Genomic DNA, 22852 nt, shown 5'->3' with positions numbered 1-22852 from the left:
TGCAGCCTTAGCACAATGTACTGAAACAGATAGCAATTTGTGTCCATGTTGGTGCATAGTCTGTTTCAGTAACTTAGCATCTGCCCGCAATTAAGCTAAAACTCTGCTCTGTGGGAAAAAACTCTGGCAATTTTTGTCCAAATTTGCACATTGTGTTTGGAAATAAGCCTTTTAAGTTTTTGTTTAAAAGCTTAATCCCTCACAATTATAATATAGGTAATATGCGGATGGGGGGGTGTTTGGGGTGGCGGGGTGAGGGGGGTGTGGATGGGGGGTGTTTGGGGTGGTGGGGGGGTGCGGATGGGGGGGTGTTTGGGGTGGCGGGGGGGTTTGGGGTGGTCACCTAATCATGCATGGGGAAAAAAAAATACCGTCAAATACCGTGATACCGATATAATTTTGAAAAATACCGTGATATAAATTTTTGGTCATACCGCCCAGCACTAGATTCGGCCGACCGGGTTGCCTAGGGCGCCCGGTCGGCTTGGCCCACCCCTGAAGGGGAGTCCTGTCAGGATTTCCTTATGTGGAAAACCAGGCAGGCAGTTTTGATCCAGTAAACCCATCCAAAATCCAGGCTGTTTTAGGGCTGGGCGATATACCGTTTAATACCGAATACCGGTGTTTTTTTAAAAAACTATATTCATTTTTCAGATACCGCAATACCGGGGTGTCAGGGTACTCACCCATGCGACCCGGTCTTGCGCGCCTCCTTGCGTGCGCGTCCCGTTGTCCGCGGGACGTTGCGCACGCGCGTCAAAGCGCACGTACATGTCAAAGCGTGCATGTCCGTGACGCGCTGACGGCGCCGGTTCTGCGCATGCGTGGGGGGTATTTAAAGCTATCAAACGCCTCCTCCTGTGCTATGTTGTCTGCGGCCTTGCCTGGGAAACTAAGCCTGCCTGATTTACCTTACGACTTTCTGTTGCCAATCCTTGCCTGACTCTGATTTTCAATACTGCAGTAATTATTCTCTAATTTATTAGGAAATGGGGTTAACACCTAATCATGCATGGAAAAAAAAATACCGCCAAATACCGTGACACCGATATAATTTTGAAAAATACAGTGATATAAATTTTTGGTCATACCGCCCAGCTCTAGGCTGTTTGCTTTAAAGGAGACATATACTATAAAAATTAAGAATGTACCAGTGAATTATACTCCTCTAGATATAGAAGGATTGTTCTTTAAAAAGTTGTGTTTCTGACTGATTTATTGAGAAATTCCACAAAAACCCCACTAGTCCCGCCCATCTGTTCCACTTCCTGCTGGCTGAATTCTCTGGATGTGCAGGGGGGCCGGCAGCTCTCAGTATACTGCACTGTAGGATAGGAACCAATCAACAGCTAGGCTGACCTGATAGGGAACTGAAGCCTGTCTTTGCTTGTGTGAGTGCAGAGCTGTGATTGGCTCTCCCCCTCCTACTGTGCTTCGGCAGGGACCGTTAGGACACGCTCACTCTTCATTTCACACTGGACGGAGAACTGATAGGTTCTATAGGGAGCTCCAATAAAGGGGCCATTTTTACAGATAGGATTAATTTTTAGCACAAAGTGAAACCAGCACCGTATATTATTCATAATTGCCTACAAAATAAGCCTTTTTCCCATTTATCCAATATGTATCCTTTAAAACTAGGGTCTCCCCGACCAGCATCTGGCCTGAAATTGGCCAGATCTCGATCAGGCAGGTTTGATTTTTCGATTGGATTTATGTAAACTGGTTGATGCAGTCCCCGAACCGATGGCGCCTATGCCCACCGTTTTAATTTGATTGTTCGACCCTAGGGCCAAACAAACTAATTATATCGCTCACCTGTAGGTGGGGATATCGGGAGAAGATCAAATCACTTGCCGGCCTTGCCAAACGAGCGGTTCTTACAGTGTATGGCCAGATAGGGGTTGTTCTTTTTTCCCATAAAAACAATCAGCGCACCAGAGGCCCCCCCTTTAGATTAGAGGAAAGGAGCTTCCATTTGAAGCAGCGTAGGGGGTTCCTCACGGGGAGGGCAGTGAGGTTGGGGAATGCCCTTCCTAGTGATGTGGTAATGGCAGATTCTGTTAATGCCTATAAGAGGGGCCTGGATGGGTTCTTGAACAAGCACAGTATCCAAGGCTATTGTGATACTAATACCTACAGTTAGTATTAGTGGTTGTATATATAGTTTATGTGGTTGAGTGTATAGATAGGTCAGTATGGGTCTGTATATGATTGGATAAATAGGTCAGTGTGGGTCTGTATGTGAGTGGATAGATAGGTCAGTGTGGGTCTGTATGTGAGTGGATAGATAGGTCAGTATGGGTCTGTATGTGAGTGGATAGATAGGTCAGTATGTGTCTGTATGGGAGTGGATAGATAGGTCAGTGTGGGTCTGTATGTGAGTGGATAGATAGGTCAGTGTGGGTCTGTATGTGAGTGTATAGATAGGTCAGTGTGGGTCTGTATGTGAGTGGATAGATAGGTCAGTATGGGTCTGTATGTGAGTGGATAGATAGGTCAGTATGTGTCTGTATGGGAGTGGATAGATAGGTCAGTGTGGGTCTGTATGTGAGTGGATAGATAGGTCAGTGTGGGTCTGTATGTGAGTGGATAGATAGGTCAGTGTGGGTCTGTATGTGAGTGGATAGATAGGTCAGTATGGGTCTGTATGTGAGTGTATAGATAGGTCAGTGTGGGTCTGTATGTGAGTGGATAGATAGGTCAGTGTGGGTCTGTATGTGAGTGGATAGATAGGTCAGTGTGGGTCTGTATGTGAGTGGATAGATAGGTCAGTGTGGGTCTGTATGTGAGTGGATAGATAGGTCAGTGTGGGTCTGTATGTGAGTGGATAGATAGGTCAGTGTGGGTCTGTATGTGAGTGGATAGATAGGTCAGTGTGGGTCTGTATGTGAGTGGATAGATAGGTCAGTGTGGGTCTGTATGTGAGTGGATAGATAGGTCAGTGTGGGTCTGTATGTGAGTGGATAGATAGGTCAGTATGGGTCTGTATGTGAGTGGATAGATAGGTCAGTATGTGTCTGTATGGGAGTGGATAGATAGGTCAGTGTGGGTCTGTATGTGAGTGGATAGATAGGTCAGTATGTGTCTGTATGTGAGTGGATAGATAGGTCAGTATGTGTCTGTATGGGAGTGGATAGATAGGTCAGTGTGGGTCTGTATGGGAGTGGATAGATAGGTCAGTGTGGGTCTGTATGTGAGTGGATAGATAGGTCAGTGTGGGTCTGTATGTGAGTGGATAGATTGGTCAGTGTGGGTCTGTATGTGAGTGGATAGGTAGGTCAGTGTGGGTCTGTATGGGAGTGGATAGATAGGTCAATGTGGGTCTGTATGTGAGTGGATAGATAGGTCAGTGTGGGTCTGTATGTGAGTGGATAGATAGGTCAGTGTGGGTCTGTATGTGAGTGGATAGATAGGTCAGTGTGGGTCTGTATGTGAGTGGATAGATAGGTCAGTGTGGGTCTGTATGTGAGTGGATAGATAGGTCAGTGTGGGTCTGTATGTGAGTGGATAGATAGGTCAGTGTGGGTCTGTATGTGAGTGGATAGATAGGTCAGTGTGGGTCTGTATGTGAGTGGATAGATAGGTCAGTGTGGGTCTGTATGTGAGTGGATAGATAGGTCAGTGTGGGTCTGTATGGGAGTGGATACATAGGTCAGTGTGGGTCTGTATGGGAGTGGATAGATAGGTCAGTGTGGGTCTGTATGGGAGTGGATAGATAGGTCAGTGTGGGTCTGTATGGGAGTGGATAGATAGGTCAGTGTGGGTCTGTATGGGAGTGGATAGATAGGTCAGTGTGGGTCTGTATGGGAGTGGATAGATAGGTCAGTGTGGGTCTGTATGTGAGTGGATAGATAGGTCAGTGTGGGTCTGTATGTGAGTGGATAGATGGGTCAGTGTGGGTCTGTATGTGAGTGGATAGATAGGTCAGTGTGGGTCTGTATGTGAGTGGATAGGTCAGTATGGGTCTGTATGTGAGTATATAGATCTGTCAGTATGGGTCTGTATGTGAGTGGATAGGTCAGTGTGGGTCTGTATGGGAGTGGATAGATAGGTCAGTGTGGGTCTGTATGTGAGTGGATAGGTCAGTGTGGGTCTGTATGGGAGTGGATAGATAGGTCAGTATGGGTCTGTATGGGAGTGGATAGATAGGTCAGTATGGGTCTGTATGGGAGTGGATAGATAGGTCAGTATGGGTCTGTATGGGAGTGGATAGATAGGTCAGTGTGGGTCTGTATGGGAGTGGATAGATGGGTCAGTATGGGTCTGTATGTGAGTGGATAGATAGGTCAGTGTGGGTCTGTATGTGAGTGGATAGATAGGTCAGTGTGGGTCTGTATGGGAGTGGATAGATAGGTCAGTGTGGGTCTGTATGGGAGTGGATAGATAGGTCAGTATGGGTCTGTATGGGAGTGGATAGATAGGTCAGTGTGGGTCTGTATGGGAGTGGATAGATAGGTCAGTGTGGGTCTGTATGGGAGTGGATAGATAGGTCAGTATGGGTCTGTATGTGAGTGGATAGGTCAGTATGGGTCTGTATGTGAGTATATAGATCGGTCAGTATAGGTTTGTGTGTGCTGGGCTTAGTTTGAAGGGGTTAATTTGATGGACTCTGGTCTTTTTTCAACCCTATGTAACTATGTAACCTTAATTACAGCAACAGTAACTACAGCAGTGGTGTCCAGCTGAAAGCATGGGGAAAGTCTTTCATAATTATCCTTTTTCTGCCCAAGAGTTCAGCTTTACTGCCTGACATCAATGTTTTATTGCAAACACACTCCCAGCATTTGGTATTGTGCGATCTGGGAACATGAAATGGGGCTGCACTACTTGCACCCATACAAAGCGCTCATAGCAACCAATCAGCAATTAGCTTTACAATAGTAATAATATTGACAGCTATGTATAACCAGTATATCTGTTGCTGTCATCTATCCTTTGCTTGACCCAGGGTGCTACAGGAGCAAAGGGTAAAGTCTACAGCTTGCACCGTATGCACAGTCGTCAGAACTAGAATGGTGGGACATGGGCTCATATCATAAGCAAAGCCCAGGGCCCAAGGTTTTATTTCGTCCATCACTGTGTAAATCTGCCAGCGAGGGTGCTTTATGGCTTGCTTGACCTTTTTTTTTGCCTATTGGGGCAACCGAATTGGCCCAGTTTGCCCCAGCGCTTTTACCAGGGTCTTTAAAATTCTCTTAATGCAATATTGTGATTCACACTTACATACTTTATTGCAGATATACACAGAGGAAATATCCTTTGCACACCCAGTGGTTCCCAAACTGTGGGGCTAAAGGGTGGCCTGACCAGGTGTTCAAAGGGGGCCTGAACCCAAAAGTCCAGAACCCTCTGCCACAGCCTATCTTCTAGATCAGGGGTAGGGAACCTATGGCTCGGGAGCCAGATGTGGCTCTTTTGATGGCTGCATCTGGTTCGCTGCCAAATCTTTAATAAAAAAAAACGGGAGGCATGGCCTTCACTCGGCGGATAGAAGACGTGTTCTAAGCCTTAGATGCATCCGCATCCGGCATCCTTGGCACCCACCCTACCTTCCTCTTGCGCTCGGTGGATAGAAGATGTGTTCTATCCGCCGAGCGCAGGTCACGCCCTCCTCTGCATCGCATCTGGCATCCTTGGGACCCCCCCTACCTTGCCCCGCAGCATCCGCGGGCAAACATATTGTATGGCTCTCATGGAACTACATTTTAAAATATGTAGTGTTTATGGCTCTCTCCGCCAAAAAGGTTCCCGACCCCTGTTCTAGATTATCAAGAGGTAACTATTTTTTTCCAATTCAAGGCCTGGTTTTGTTAAAGATATAATAATTATATTTTTTGAAGTATCCATGAGACATTGTTTGTGTCAGTTTCAGATAATGGATGCAAGTATTGTCGATCCTGCTGCCCTGACGTTTCCTTTCCCTTACGAACCGTATCCAATCCAAGAGCAGTTCATGGAGAAGCTTTATCAAGCATTGGAGGCTGGCAAGGTTGGCATTTTTGAAAGTCCAACAGGAACGGTGAGAGTTTTTTTTTCTTTTTACGGTTCAGTTTTGGTCTCCAGTGCTCAAACGGGACATTATTGAGTTAGAGAGGGTCCAGAGAAGGGCAACTAAGCTGGTAAAGGGTATGGGAAGTCTCAGTTATGGGGAAAGGCTGGCCCAGTTGGGTTTATTTATAAGGGGTGACATGATAACTATGTATAAATATATAAGGGGATCATATAATAACCTCTCTAATGTTTTATTTACCAGTAGGGCCTTCCAACGGGCACGAGGGCCCCCACTCCGTTTAGAAGAAGGGAGGTTCCGTTTAAATATTCGGAAAGGATTTGTTACTGTGAGAGCTGTGATGGTGTGGGATTCCCTCCCCGAATCAGTCGTGCTGGCTGATACATTATATAGCTTTAAGGGGCTGGGTGGGTATTTAGCAAGTGAGGGAATACAGGGGTATGGGAGATAGCTCTTAGTACAAGTGAGGGAATACAGGGGTAGGGGAGATAGCTCTCAGTACAAGTGAGGGAATACAGGGGTAGGGGAGATAGCTCTCAGTACAAGTGAGGGAATACAGGGGTAGGGGAGATAGCTCTCAGTACAAGTGAGGGAATACAGGGGTAGGGGGGATAGCTCTCAGTACAAGTGAGGGAATACAGGGGTAGGGGAGATAGCTCTCAGTACAAGTGAGGGAATACAGGGGTATGGGAGATAGCTCTCAGTACAAGTGAGGGAATACAGGGGTATGGGAGATAGCTCTCAGTACAAGTGAGGGAATACAGGGGTAGGGGAGATAGCTCTCAGTACAAGTGAGGGAATACAGGGGTAGGGGGGATAGCTCTCAGTACAAGTGAGGGAATACAGGGGTAGGGGAGATAGCTCTCAGTACAAGTGAGGGAATACAGGGGTAGGGGAGATAGCTCTCAGTACAAGTGAGGGAATACAGGGGTAGGGGAGATAGCTCTCAGTACAAGTGAGGGAATACAGGGGTAGGGGAGATAGCTCTCAGTACAAGTGAGGGAATACAGGGTTATGGGAGATAGCTCTCAGTACAAGTGAGGGAATACAGGGTTATGGGAGATAGCTCTCAGTACAAGTGAGGGAATACAGAGGTATGGGAGATAGCTCTCAGTACAAGTGAGGGAATACAGGGGTAGGGGAGATAGATCTCAGTACAAGTGAGGGAATACAGGGTTATGGGAGATAGATCTCAGTACAAGTGAGGGAATACAGGGGTAGGGGGGATAGCTCTCAGTACAAGTGAGGGAATACAGAGGTATGGGAGATAGCTCTCAGTACAAGTGAGGGAATACAGGGGTAGGGGAGATAGCTCTTAGTACAAGTGAGGGAATACAGGGTTATGGGAGATAGCTCTCAGTACAAGTGAGGGAATACAGGGTTATGGGAGATAGCTCTCAGTACAAGTGAGGGAATACAGGGGTTATGGGAGATAGCTCTCAGTACAAGTGAGGGAATACAGGAGTAGGGGGGATAGCTCTCAGTACAAGTGAGGGAATACAGGGGTAGGGGAGATAGCTCTCAGTACAAGTGAGGGAATACAGGGGTAGGGGAGATAGCTCTCAGTACAAGTGAGGGAATACAGGGGTAGGGGAGATAGCTCTCAGTACAAGTGAGGGAATACAGGGGTAGGGGAGATAGCTCTCAGTACAAGTGAGGGAATACAGGGGTAGGGGGGATAGCTCTCAGTACAAGTGAGGGAATACAGGGGTAGGGAGATAGCTCTCAGTACAAGTGAGGGAATACAGGGGTAGGGGGGATAGCTCTCAGTACAAGTGAGGGAATACAGGGGTAGGGGAGATAGCTCTCAGTACAAGTGAGGGAATACAGGGGTAGGGGAGATAGCTCTCAGTACAAGTGAGGGAATACAGGGGTAGGGGAGATAGCTCTCAGTACAAGTGAGGGAATACAGGGGTAGGGGAGATAGCTCTTATTACAAGTTGCCCCAGGGACTGGTCCGATTGCCATCTTGGAGTATTTTTTCCCCTCTGCGGCAAATTAGAGAGGCTTTAGATGGGGTTTTTTGCCTTCCTCTGGATCAACTAGCAATTAGGCAGGTTATATATAGGCATTATGGTTGAACGTGATGGACGTGTTTCTTTTTTTAACCTAACTTACTATGTTACATTTCTGAGGTTCAAATATATCATTATATAATTATTATTATCCTTTATATAGCGTCAACATATTCCACAGTACTTTACAGAGATCACTCATCAGTCTCTGCTCCTGTCTGACTTCTTTGGGCTGTCTGGGTCAGATTTGTCTGTCAAGGTTTCAGAGTTCTGCAGCTTGGATAAAACTCTGCCTCTGGGACCCCCGATCTGTCCAAACCCTGTCTCTTATGTCATCTTCTCACCCTATTACACCATCACACCACCCTTGAATATAATTTCCCTCTCCCTAGATATCACTGTCTGGTCTAAAGAGCCAGCCAAGATGTGTGTTGTGAAAATGTGGAACCATAACTTGATTTTATATAATATAAATATTTAATATAAATAATAATATGCACAGAATGATTAAAGCTGCAGTCTCAGCCCCTGCAGACCAAGTCAGCAGCTTATTGGTCCATGTATGGTACCCTTTCAAAAATTAGCCAGGAGAAAGACCATTTCTTGGCCTAGGGTCAAATGAGTGGATCAGCCTTATGTGGTCTCATTAGTGTGTGGCCCAATTAGGCATTACCAAATGAGCAGATATTTAGGTGTTTGGCTAGCTATATGGTAAATTACATCAACATTGTTAACAATTATTGTCCTTTTTTGACATTTAGGGAAAATCTTTGAGTCTGATCTGCGGGGCCCTGACCTGGCTCCAGGATTTTGAGACGAAAAAGAGACAAGAAGAGGCTCAAGCACTTTCTGTAGCCGACACAGAGTTGAAAGAAAAAGACACGTCTGCCTCTTCCACAGAACCTGATTGGATCGCTCAGTTCGTGCAGATGAAAGAGGAGATGGATATAAAGAACAAGATAAAGGTGACTTGGTTAATGACCTTTGTGTAGTTGGGATTTCATGGGAAGTTGCAGGATCGTTCTCTCTATTATATGCTCAGTGTAAAATTCATATCTTTATAATTCCTCAGTTCTGTGTTTTGTTCGTTGCTTGCTCATTCTTCCCTGCTGAGTTGATTAAAGAGGCATTATTTAGAATCACATTATGTTTTCACAGTACATTATCATATGCACTCCTTGATAAATTATGAAAATTGATTTGTGTATCAGGATTTAATGCAAGCTGGGGGCACATTTATATACGATGTAAGCAACAGTTTTAATCAGATCATGCACTGTCAGTTCTATTAAGCGGGGGCATAATTATAGACAACTGAGTGCTGCGGGCCCTGGAGTTAATCTCCTTTAGTGGTGGCAACTAATCTTCTCTGAATGCTTTCCTACCGGTGAAAACGTATGTGTTACTTCTGATTTCGGAAGTTGGCCAAAGTTGCCTTGCAAAGAAACTCCGAGCAAGTTTGAAAAGCCGAAGGCACATGTATTAGTCTCCGTCTCTAGAGGATAGTATTCCCAGAGTTGGGGACTAGAAATTATTCTGCTACGGGGCCTAATGACTGCCACTGCGATAAAGGTATTGGCTTTAAATGAGTTGGCTGATCTCATTATTTAGGAAGAGCAGTTGCGGAGGAAAAAGCGAGAGGAGCATTTGAAACAAATGAAACACAATGTTCAGCTGAAGTTTGCTTCAAAGAGAAAGGTAACAAATCTGCTTTTCCTTAGTGTTATTGGCCAGAACACAGTCAGTGATGCATTTTCTATATCAGAACCCCTGGGCTGGTGTCTAGGGTGGCAGCTTTGTGACGTTCCCAAAATGGAACCTTGCAGCTGAATGTAGGACAGCAAATAGGTATTTATAATTTCATAGCATTCAGGCTGAGCCTCCCCCCCTATGCGGGGGAAAGCCCAATGTTTTAGGAGCCACTATGCTGCCCTGGGGGTTGTGATCAGAGCTGGATATATCTAAGAATTTGTACTGAAGCAGTCATTCATAGTAGCCAGTTAGTGATTTTCTTTTTTTACCAGCTGCAAGTAGAACAACAAAAGCAAAAATGTAATTGGTTACTGTCAAGGTTCAGATGAGCACCACTATTGTCCGTGACACACGGGGAGATTAGTCGCGCTGAGACAAATCTCTGTTGACACGGGCGACTAATCTCCCAGCAATGCCATCCCAACGGCTAGAATGTAAATTGCCAGTGGGATGGCATACATGTCGTCGCGATTTGCCGAAGTCACAGGAGCTTCCTCTCAAGGCAACTTTGGAGACTTCGGCAAATTGCGGCGCCGCGGATGCCATCCCACCGGCAATTTACATTCTAGCCGGTGGGATGGCATTGTGGGGAGATTAGTCGCCCGCAACAACAGAGATTTGTCGCGGCGCAACTAATCTCCCCGTGTACCCCTGCCCTTAAGCCATTATGTATTAACACTAGAAAGAAACACTGTTAATCCACTGTATAGGAAAACATAGGCATTATTTTTCTTTTTTTAGCTTGGTGTTCTTGTTTTTTTGTGGTCTCCCTCACTGCCACTTTTATTTAGCATGCATCCATTCCCTAGTAACAAATATTGGGCCTGATTCACTAAAGTGCGATAAAAATTATCGCACGCTTTTTTGCGGTAAAAAAGACGCCATTTTTTGCATGCGGTATTTCTCGCGCTAGTTTTACCGCATGCGTTATTTTCCGCGCTGAAAAGAATACGATCGCATGATTCACTATAACTTTTGCGCGCTAAATATTGCATTCGGCTATGCGAAAATTAACTCCTACTACAGGCAGGCGAAAAATTATAGAAAAGTACAGTAAATTAGTTTTTTGCAATAAAATATGGACTTACAGTGTTATTTATTCAAGTCTGTGTCTTTTTACTCAAAATTAACACCTACTACAGGCAGGCGATAATTATAGAAAAGTACAGTAAATGAGTTTTTTGCAATAAAATATGGACTTTGCAGTGTTATTTATTGAAGTCTGTGTTTCCCCCAGAGTGACGCAGCCGCCAGTTTGCAGCGAAATGTTCATTTTTAATACAGTAATTTTCCGCAAGTATTGGCGTGTATGGCTAACATGGCGTGCGTTCATTTGTGCGACTATTTATATTTGGCTACAAGTGATGAAATGTTTCGCCAGGCATGGATTCGGAGCGAATTTTTGGACGTGCGTTGAATTTTTTCGCGGCGGATTTTTTCATGCGTTTCGCAAAACAATCCGCCAATGGCAAAACGCATGAAAAAATTCGCCATGCAAAAATTCAAAGCACATCCAAAAATTTATACAAGCGTCAAAAAATAAAAAATTTTTTGCCCGCACAACATTTTTGCCATTTCGTGGATCTTTCGAAAGATTTGCTTATTTTTCACTAAAGAAACCAGAACACATTCGCTCATCACTAGTGGCTACTATTTATAAGAATCTGCTATTTATATGCTACTATTTATATGTGGCTACTATTTATATACACCATTTATATGTGGCGACAATTTTTATACACTATTTCTATGCTACCATGCGGCGACTATTCGCGTGCGTAATTTAGCGCATGTACCGGCAAATACCGCATTTAAATAGTCTTCGTGAGTTAAATAACGCATGCAATATCGCGCGTAAAAAAGCGCAAGTATGCTTATAGTGAATCGTGCGAAAAATCGCCAAAATTAAGACGCGGTAAAATTTATAGCGCACGCTAAAAATAGCGCACATTTTATCGCACTTTAGTGAATCAGGCCCATTGTATGTTTTTCCTGCACCACAGGCGGGATGTCCCAGGTGCCAACAATTGAATTCTGTGGCTTGAAGGGCCGGCAGCTTATCAATGGTTATCACACCGCCTAGTGTTCATGTACAAAAAAGAGCAAGCAAAGGCTAAAATGAAAGTGGTCTCACAAGTAATTGAAAGAGCAAGGGCCTGGGTTACTCTGTACATAAAAATGGTCGTCATTCCATACAAAACATTTTTCAATTGCCTTTAATAGCATCACGTAATTGGGCAGTGGGTTTTCATCAGGCTGTGGAAGATTATTTTTGGTGGGGGGGAAAGGGTACGTTATGCTGCCACTGTGCATAGCTTTTGTTGGGCCCCCAGCTTTCCTAATGGACTGCCTGCACCCACTTTCATAATTGTGATGGAATTTCTGGGGAGCTCAAGGCCCCATTGGTATCCTTGGTACTGTCACATGTGGTTTCTATTCAGAGCAGAGGTGTTTAACTTTTCAGCATTTCTCTGCTGGCTGAAATATTTTGTCAGAGAAGTGTTATTTTATCTGTGCTATTAGCTCAAGTCTCACATTGGATCTCATTTTTCCTTCTTGCCTGTTACAGAGGGAGGAAGATGATGAGACAATGCGCCTTCTGCAGCTCAGTCAGCAGATCCTTTCTGGTGGAGGGGAGAAGGAAGCACTAGAACTGGATCAGGAAGAGCAAGAACTGCTCCTTGTTGAATATGAAAGTGATGAGGAGACAAAGAAAGGGCCAGAGTATGATATTGCTGTCTCTTTATCCTGTGCTTAAAGGGTTCAACTGAAATTACAGCGCTGGGGTTGAGTAACGTGTATTATAAGGGGTAATGTATACCCTACTGTCATTTATAAGGATATTAAAAGTCAGTGAGGGGTTCTGTGCCCATATAAAGGCACAAGGCTGCAGGCTGAGTTATACAGGGAACTCTGAGTATCACTCATGTATTATAAGGGATAATGTACCCCCTACTGTAAATGATAAGGATATTAGCAGTCACCGAGGGGTTCTGTGCCCATATAAAGGCACAAGGCTGCAGGCTGAGTTATACAGGGAACTCTGAGTATCATTCATGTATTATAAGGGATAATGTACCCCCTACTGTAAATGATAAGGATATTAGCAGTCACCGAGGGGTTCTGTGCCCATATAAAGGCACAAGGCTGCAGGCTGAGTTATACAGGGAACTCTGAGTATCACTCATGTATTATAAGGGATAATGTACCCCCTACTGTAAATGATAAGGATATTAGCAGTCACTGAGGGGTTCTGTGCCCATATAAAGGCACAAGGCTGCAGGCTGAGTTATACAGGGAACTCTGAGTATCACTCATGTATTATAAGGGATAATGTACCCCTACTGTAAATGATAAGGATATTAGCAGTCACTGAGGGGTTCTGTGCCCCCCATATAAAGGCACAAGGCTGCAGGCTGAGTTATACAGGGAACTCTGAGTATCACTCATGTATTATAAGGGATAATGTACCCCCTACTGTAAATGATAAGGATATTAGCAGTCACTGAGGGCTTCTGTGCCCATATAAAGGCACAAGGCTGCAGGCTGAGTTATACAGGGAACTCTGAGTATCACTCATGTATTATAAGGGATAATGTACCCCCTACTGTAAATGATAAGGATATTAGCAGTCACTGAGGGTTCTGTGCCCATATAAAGGCACAAGGCTGCAGGCTGAGTTATACAGGGAACTCTGAGTATCACTCATGTATTATAAGGGATAATGTACCCCCTACTGTGAATGATAAGGATATTAGCAGTCACTGAGGGGCTCTGTGCCCATATAAAGGCACAAGGCTGCAGGCTGAGTTATACAGGGAACTCTGAGTATCACTCATGTATTATAAGGGATAATGTACCCCCTACTGTAAATGATAAGGATATTAGCAGTCACTGAGGGCTTCTGTGCCCATATAAAGGCACAAGGCTGCAGGCTGAGTTATACAGGGAACTCTGAGTATCACTCATGTATTATAAGGGATAATGTACCCCCTACTGTAAATGATAAGGATATTAGCAGTCACTGAGGGGTTCTGTGCCCATATAAAGGCACAAGGCTGCAGGCTGAGTTATACAGGGAACTCTGAGTATCACTCATGTATTATAAGGGATAATGTACCCCCTACTGTAAATGATAAGGATATTAGCAGTCACTGAGGGGTTCTGTGCCCATATAAAGGCACACAGCTGTAGGCTTTATATTACATATAAGGAATAATGAAACTTCTTTGTAACTTTTACTGTCCTCATAATTATACCACAGTGGGTATATGAGGTATATTTTGTTTCTCTCACAATAGATTGGGGACACAAAGACAGTAGGTATAGCTTCTACCTGTAGGAGGCAGAACACTAGCAGCCCGCATCCGAAGATCAAAGGTTCACGGTTATTCCATTGAGTTCCAGCCTCCCCCTCCAGAGTGGTTCCTCTCTTCCCCACCCCAGTCAACCCCACACGCAGAGCCACCTTTTGGAAAGCCATTGAGGGTTAATCCTCAACTAGCTTCTGAGAGCGCCCATTTGAGCTACTATTTTCCATGCCCCATTGCTGGCTCACACGGAAGGTGGTTTTCCTCAGCTTGGTGCATTTTGGAACTAAGCATATTTATGTATGGGCAAGGCGGTACTACGCACTGTGCCGTCCTTCTTCCCTAAGGTGGTGACCAAGTTTCACGTCAATCAGGAGATTACCATTCCCTCTTTAGCCGGCTCCCCAACTAACAAAAGCAAACTCTACCAGATCTGTCAGTACTTCTAGTCTTGCAGAAATCAGGCCTAAGCTGCCACTTGGTCTTCCATTCATAGTTACATAGTTACATAGGGTTGAAAAAAGACCATTGTCCATCAAGTTCAACCCATCCGAGTAAACCCAGCACACACAACCTATACTAACCAATCTATACACTCACATACATAAACTATATATATACAACCAGTAATACTAACTGTAGATATTAGTATCACAATAGCCTTGGATATTCTGCTTGTTCAAAAACTCATCCAGGCCCCTCTTAAAGGCATTAACAGAGTCTGCCATTACCACATCACTAGGAAGGGCATTCCACAGCCTCACTGCCCTCACCGTGAAAAACCACCTACGCTGCTTCAAATGGAAGCTCTGTTCCTCTAATCTATAGGGGTGACCTCTGGTGCGCTGATTGTTTTTATGGGAAAAAAGAACATCCCCCAACTGCCTATAATCCCCTCTAATGTACTTGTACAGAGTAATCATGTCCCCTCGCAAGCGCCTCTTTTCCAGAGAAAACAACCCCAACCCTGACAGTCTAACCTCATAGTTTAACCCTTCCATCCCCTTTACCAGTTTAGTTGCAGTCTCTGCACTCTCTCCAGCTCATTAATATCCTTCTTAAGGACTGGAGCCCAAAACTGCCCCCCATACTCAAGGTGAGGCCTTACCAGGGACCTATAAAGCGGCAAAAATATGTTCTCATCCCTTGAGTCAATGCCCTTTTTTATACAAGACAGCACTTTATTTGCTTTAGTAGCCACAGAATGACACTGCCTGGAATTAGACAACTTGTTATCTACAAAAACCCCTAGATCCTTCTCCATTAAGGATGCCCCCAACACACTACCATTCAGTAGATAGTTTGCGTTTATATTATTCCTACCAAAGTGCATAACTTTGCACTTGTCAACATTGAACCTCATTTTCCAGTTGGTCTTCCATTCATTCCTTAAGTTCTACAAATTTGACGCCTTTGCGGCATCTAACGCATGTTTTGTATGCAAGGTTCTGCAGGCAGCGGGGGTCTAATTCTAGCTCCACTTCCTGCCCACCCTTTATTGTCTCCAGGGGACAGCTTTGGTATGTCCCCACTGTCCCAAGCTATTGTGAGAGATTTTGCGTTTCTCAACGTTAAAGGTCCCCATACACGGGCCAATTATAGCTGCCGATATCGGTCCCTTGGACCGATTTGGCAGCTTATCGGCCCGTGTAGGTAAATAGAAAATGTAGCGGAGCACCGGGTAGCCAAATTAATAAAAGTACATGTTTATTTCATCATTTTAAAAGCATACAGAAAGCGTCCTCACCCATCCAGCTTGACGCGTTTCGTGGCCAACATGCCACTTCCTCAGAAGCTGAGTTTACAACCCAAACCACCACCAGTATTTATTCACTTTTCCCACCCCCAGAGGGACACACCCACCAATAAAACATATCATTAACCCCTTAGTTACCTAGGGTCAACATATACCTGATTAAGAACATAAACAACCCGTGTAGGGGCAGAATCGAGGGGCCTGGCCTGAAATTGGCCAGATATCGATCGGCCAGGTTAGAAAATCCAGTCGGGTCGGGGACCGCATCAGCTCGTTGATGCGGTCCCCGAACCGACTGCCCCATTGCCGCGTGCAGAATTCGATCGTTTGGCCCCAGGGCCAAACGATCGACTTTGCCTACATGCCTCCCCGATATCGCCACCCATAGGTGAGGATATCGGGTGAAGATCCGCTCGCTTGGCGACATCGCCAAACGAGCGGATCTGCCCATGTATGGCCAGCTTAAGTCTCTTTCTCCTCAATGGCTAGGGGGGCAACAGGGCTTCCCTCCCTCGGAAGTGGAATCCTCCTTGCACCTTCTGCCATGTTCTAATTATGGTTGTTGTTGTTATTATTATTATGGTTATTATGGTCACATTTTCCTGGTTACTTCCTTTGTCATGCAAAACACAGCCTAAGCTGGCTGCACTGACGGGTATAGCTAGAGAGGGAGGAGTTTCTTATCTTGTTCCCTCCTACATAACTGATGACATCACTGAGCACCATTTATAAGGCTATAGTTTTCAGGATTCCTGTGTTTTATATGGTATTATAATGTTAGCCAAATAGATAAGAAAACAAGTTATATGCTCATAAGGAACTAAATGTTGCAGATGTAGCTCCTGTCTGAAGTATTAGGCTACCGCTTACAGATTTAAAGCATAATTACTACTAATAGAAGTGCCCACTCAGTTGTGTGGCTAGGGGTATATTGATAATCTTTAGGGTCGTAGTATTTTATTTAAAAATAGGTATATTTATTGCTTGTTTAGTGAACAAGATACAGCATAGATGAAGTTAGATAAAAATAGAGGCATGGGGAACCAGCATAAGATGTTACAAGGCTGTCCCCTCAATCCTGGCTGTCTACTAAGTCCAGACATCTAGGTTCTCTTATACGGGAAAATCACACCCCCACTTATGGTGATTTTGTTGTTTAGGCATAAACAAATAGCATGCAACCCCCTGGCAATGTAAGTTAGCTATATACAATTCAATTACTGTTTGCACCGTTGCGTGGCACACTCCTTGTGCTATATTAGCAAACAACATTCCCTATAATTATAAATATACATAATATATAATATAATGCAGATATAAAATAAAGGTATAACCCGCCATACACTCCCTACAGCTCCAACATGCACATTCCCCTGCCGGTGGACAATAAATAATAATTACATAGACAATAAATTGCATTGAATGCACTAGTGATCCCTATATCTGTTATGGTGAAGTGGCATCTGATGTTTTTATGCTTTTAGCCCAGAGGCTGCAAAATGATTGAAATAAAAGTTTGCTCTGCTTTTTTTCACTGTCAGATTTTCACATTTAAATCTTTATCAGCAGGCTTGAAGACGAGGAAGATTTGGAAGAAGAGCACGTGACCAAGGTTGGGAAATGCGGCTAAAAAATGATAAAATAATGTTGTCTGCAACTCAAACAATACTGGTATCAAAAACTACCTATTACCCTGAATGATAAGTTATGTACTGTACTCATTTATTGAAAGAGTAAAGCTGGCAATACACGCTAAGATTTGCTAGTTTTGCGAGGTCGTCAAACAAGCAAATCTTTCCCCGATATGCCTACCTTTAGCGGGCGATATTGAGCTAACATAATTGTTTGGCCCTAGGGCTAACTGATCAAATTCCAACAGGCATAGGAGCCATCAGGCTGCGGGCCGCATCAATGAGCCGATGCGGCCCCCAATCCGATTAGAAAATCAAACCTGCCTGATTTTTGGCCAAATATCGATTGGTGTGGGGCACTTTCGGGGTCCCCATATACAGTCTAAATGACTCAAATCAGCAACTTTAATCTGCCTGTTTGGCCACCAACAAAGGGCCTCCCCAAAATCTCAATTGGGCAGGTTTGATTTTTACGTCGGATCGGGGACTGCATCGGCTCGTTGATGTGGTCCCTGAACCACGGTGCCTATGCCCGATGTTTAATTTGATTGTTCGGCCCTAGGGCTAAACAATCTAATTAGCCCGATATCACCCACCCATAGGTGGGCATATCGAGAGTAGATCTGCGTGCTTGGCGACCGCGCCAAGCGAGCAGATTCTACAATGTATGGCCACCTTTACACTTTAGGTCTCATAAGTAGCACGGCAATCATTATCGTTTATCTATATAGAGCCACAATTATATTTTATTTGTAGTTCTTGTTGATACAGAATATGCTCAAAAGCTCCCTGATGACCCTGCCATATTCCAGCCAGATCCACTTGAGGGTGAAACTGAGCTAGTAGCAGCTACTTTTTCACTGCTACTAAACTCTAGAAAATCCCCTGCCACAGACAATACTGAGAATTGCCTCTGCTAAAACACACGTAGAGACGAATATCAGTAAATGATCAGCATTGTCTATTTCTGTAGCCACGACAAGTAGCTGCTACTAGTAGCTCCGTGTGTCTTCACCCTTAGAAGGCCTGTCAAATGCATTTAATAAGGAGATAGGCCTTCATTTAGGAAGTGTATATGAAACTTTCATGTGTAATGTTCCTTATCTGTTGTGTCTGCTGGAAATTGTCTTAGATCTGTCACTTGCAGTCCTACTTTTCATCATTTTGGCATAACACAAAAGGAGCAAGCACTGTCATTTGTGCCACAAGGATGTTTGGACTGGAATAAAATCATATCACTTTAAACTGGCAGCCCCCCCCACAATTAAATCAGGTGGAAAAGATTTAACATTTATCATAAAAATTGTGCTTTTTAATATGAACCACAATAATGTATTTTTAACATTCTCCTTTGTGAATCACCCTGTACAGATTTACTACTGTAGTCGGACGCACTCGCAGCTCTCTCAATTTGTCCATGAGGTTCAGAAGAGTCCATTTGGCAAGCAGACAAGGCTGGTGTCTCTTGGATCACGGCAGGTACCACCATCCCTGAGCTATTGCTGCCTGAAAGCTGTTTTTAGTAATCATTTTTCTTCCACAACCTGTCATTTTCTCAGTGTGAAGATGATACAGGAGAAAGTGCCATTCAAACCATTTTAGACGTGTTAGGCTTTTAAGCCGATCTGCACTAACAATATGGTATTCTTTCCTTTTCAGTATGGCATTTTTTTCTTCAGCAAATTAGGCTGAAGTTCCACAGAGCACAATAGATCTCTCGCGGGCGACTAACTGCTCTTAAATGCCGAAGTTGCCTGCAGGGGGAAACTTTACGCAACTTCAAAAAACTGAAGTGATGCGAAGGAAGCGATTCCTTTTTGGAAAGGCATTTCGAAATGGTTAGTTGCCATGATAGCAGAGATTTGTTGTGGGCGACTAATTGCTCCATGGTACAGCAGCCTAAAGGTGGCCATACACGTAAAGATCCGCTCACCTGGCGTGGTTGCCAAGCGAGCTGATCTTCTCCCGATATCCCCACCTACAGGTGGGCGATATCGGGGGAATTCAGGCTAATTTGGTCGTTTTGCTCTGGGGCCAAACAATCGAATTATAACGACTGGAATAGACGAAGTTGGTTTCGGGGACCGTATCAACGAGCCGATGCGGTCCCTGATCCGACTGATTTTTTTTATCCTGCCGATCGATATCTGCCCGATTTCAGTCCAGATATCGGTCGGGCAGGCCAGTCGTTTTTGCCCCTACACGGGCTGATAAGCAACCGAATTGGCCCGTGTATGGCCAGCTTATTGTGTGCAAAACAGTCTGAGAAAATGTTGGCTGCTGCATTATAAATAAAACAAACAATAAATAAAAGTAAAAAAAATAAATAAATTCCTTTTTCAGATTCCTTACTTATAAAGAAAACTCCAATATACTTTCATTGCAAAATCAAAAAATAATAAATAAAAAACCTGATTATATTCAGCTCAATTCTCCCTTCGCTTTTCTTGCTCTGAAAATTTTAGATGAAAGTATTTAAACATCTCTCAAAATAGATGGCAATGTCCTTGTACATGGCTACCACCTTGCTGAATTATATGCTCAGAATGCAGAGTAATACTTTATTTTGCTATACCTTGCAGAATATGTGTGTGAATGACGATGTCCGAAGGCTGGGAAATGTTCAGCTCATCAATGATCGCTGCATGGAGATGCAAAGGAACAAACATGGTGAGTAGTGATGCCTGTAACTACATGGGTCTTTGTGTGTTATAGAACTGAAAAACTAATTACAGCTGGAATGTAATTCACTTCTCATTGTCTTAGAGAAGAAAAACAAGGAGCCAGAAAGGAAAAAAAGGCAAGAGAGCCGTGCCGCTTGTCCTTTTTATTCCTATGAACAAATGCAGTTCTTACGAGATGAGACTTTGGTTGAAGTTAAGGACATTGAGCAGCTGGTGTCCCTGGCACGGGAGGTAAAGGCGTGTCCTTACTATTCAAGCCGCTATGCCATACCTACTGCTCAGGTGAGAGCTGATTGATCAGATGAATGTATTTTATTGTATTTAAGAGACTCTGGCTGTATAATGGAGATGTTTTTGTTGAGGATTGGTTAGGTCCTAATGTAAATGTAAACAATCTCTCTGCCAACTCAACTCAAAAATTCCAGGTTGTGGTTCTACCATATCAGATGCTCCTCCATGAATCATCAAGGAAAGCTTCAGGGATCAAACTAAAGGATCAAGTGGTGATTATTGATGAAGCTCATAATCTGATTGATACCATCACCTGCATGTACAGTTCCCAGGTGTCTGGTGCCCAGGTGAGTCTACCAGGTTCTCTCCCAATGATTGGATGCAGAGGGAAGTAACCAGGGCCAGAACTAGCAGTAGGCAGAAGAGGTACCTGCCTAGGGGGCGCAACAATGAGGGCGCAATGACTCCCCCCACCCCCCCAATGGCATTGCGAATGTGCACGGGAGCGAACACATATTTGGAGGGGGGAGGTTGCGGGGGCAAGGTAGCCGACCGGGTTGCCTAGGGTGTCCAGTGGGCTTGGCCCACCCCTTCACAGGAGTACTTGGATATTGGTTTTCACAACACAGGGCATGTTTTGTAACAGGGATATTGAGCCTCTGTCTCCTCACCCAGCTAGTTCAGTGGCTAAATGTTGGGCATTCTTGGGGAGAAGAGAGGGTTGGGTGAATTGAATGCATTCTCATGTGCACTGATTGTAATGGCTAATATTGGTAAGCTCTCCATAGGTTTGGCTTTGTAGTATGTTCTTTCTGAAGTAATTGATCATGGGGATGGGGCTTCCTTTTTGTTTTTTGTCATCGTTATAATAACTGCATAGCTGGGTCAGTGACATATGTCCTTCTTTGCCTGCAGACTTAAAGCCCATATTCTCCTCACTATAAGCACATATTCTGGGGGTATTCTTGCTGTTGTTGTCGGTCATTGTTCCCATCCCCAAGTACAAACAAAAACGGGTTTTATTCAATTTTCTTTTGTGTCCCCAAGAAACACAGAGGAGTTCACCCCCTCCTGGACGTCAAGCTACTGTAGCATTACATTTATACATTTTATAGTTGCTAGGGTCAGTGAGTAGCATTACATTTATAAATTTTATAGTTGCTAGGGTCAGTGAGTGTATCTATCAAACTGGTTTTCTTACAATGTCGCTGTATAAATAATGCTAACATTTATTTTAGGGTTAACTTCCCCATTAAGGAATATTATAACCAACTTAGTTATAGATTGATGTTTTTCCTGATATATATTGATCCACACAATACTCTATACATCAGAAGGGTGGGCATCTCGCAGGCAGTCTGTGTAAGCTAATGAGACATACCTGTGAGTATTGGGGGTCTGGGCTGGTGACTTTAATTTTTCTCTCATTACAGCTGTGCCAGGCTCACTCCCAGCTGATGCAGTACATGGACAGATACAGGTACTTGCTGTAACGATACAGTAATTGGCAGTGGAATCTCTGTTCTTTTTTCCTGATTCTCTCCTTCTATTACCCAAGCTCTGCACTTCAGCCCAAGCTATGTCACTCAATGACGTTTTCTTCCAAAATAATGGGTTTAAGCTTAGTACCTGGCAGATAGTATTTTATGTCGTTCACCACCCGCCTGGGGGCACAATTAGGGGTGACTTCCTTTTCAGCCTGCAGATCACTAGCGGTACAGAGGAGAAAAATCAGTGACACTTATCAGTATTACCAAAATAGAAGAAGGCAACCCAGATATACTTTTCCCGTATAATAGGCCATTATTCAGTAGTCTTAATGCACCTGCTTGAGGTGGGTATTTACAGATGCAATCCTTATGATGCCAGGTAAGATAAACCTTTGCATGGTCAGAAACAGGTCAGTTTGCATAAGGAGGTATCCCTGCACATTACATTGTAATGACCCTGAGATTATCTAGTATAAATAAATCTAAAGCAACTGGACTTAACTTCTTAGGGCTCTGGCACACGGGGAGATTAGTCGCCCGCGACAAAACTCCCTGTTTTCACCTCGCAAGACTTTTTCGGCGATTTGCGGGAAATCGCGCCGCCGCGTGTGCCATCCCACCGGCGACTTACATTTTTGCCGGTGGGATGGTAGGTGAAGACAATTTGGGGAGATTAGTCGCCCGCGAACAGGGAGTTTTGTCGCGGGCGACTAATCTCCCTGTGTGCCAGAGCCCTTACTCTCAAGCACTAGATAGCATTCAGGCAATCTGGAGGGAGGATGCTGCCACAGGATGGCACAGGTACAGTAAATGGGAAGGTGTAGGGTGGGTAGAACATGGCCTCCTCATCACCAGGCCCAATCACAGGGTCCTCTGTTTAGTGCAGACACCTGTGGCTTCCCCCATGAATACAACGCTGACTTATGCAGTGAGTGATGTATTGGTGGGGAACGACATGTAAGTGTCCCCC

General features: G+C 44.3%; 1 protein-coding gene across 1 annotated transcript in view; it reads left to right on the top strand.

The window, feature by feature from the left end:
- ddx11 (DEAD/H-box helicase 11) overlaps positions 1 to 22852 on the top strand; it is a 44167-nt gene that overhangs the window by 1931 nt on the left and 19384 nt on the right. Inside the window, 10 exon segments of the mRNA NM_001170825.1 lie at positions 5870 to 6022; positions 8790 to 8993; positions 9640 to 9726; positions 12350 to 12504; positions 17413 to 17458; positions 18849 to 18956; positions 20060 to 20147; positions 20244 to 20443; positions 20587 to 20739; positions 21826 to 21872. Coding sequence (NP_001164296.1) covers positions 5879 to 6022; positions 8790 to 8993; positions 9640 to 9726; positions 12350 to 12504; positions 17413 to 17458; positions 18849 to 18956; positions 20060 to 20147; positions 20244 to 20443; positions 20587 to 20739; positions 21826 to 21872 — 1232 coding nt within the window. The 5' untranslated portion in view covers positions 5870 to 5878.

Source organism: Xenopus tropicalis, chromosome 3, assembly GCF_000004195.4.
Source record: "Xenopus tropicalis strain Nigerian chromosome 3, UCB_Xtro_10.0, whole genome shotgun sequence".
NCBI classification, from domain to species: Eukaryota; Metazoa; Chordata; class Amphibia; order Anura; family Pipidae; genus Xenopus; species Xenopus tropicalis.
Note: the sequence above shows the minus strand (reverse complement) of the source record. Positions and strands in the feature narration are given on the sequence as shown.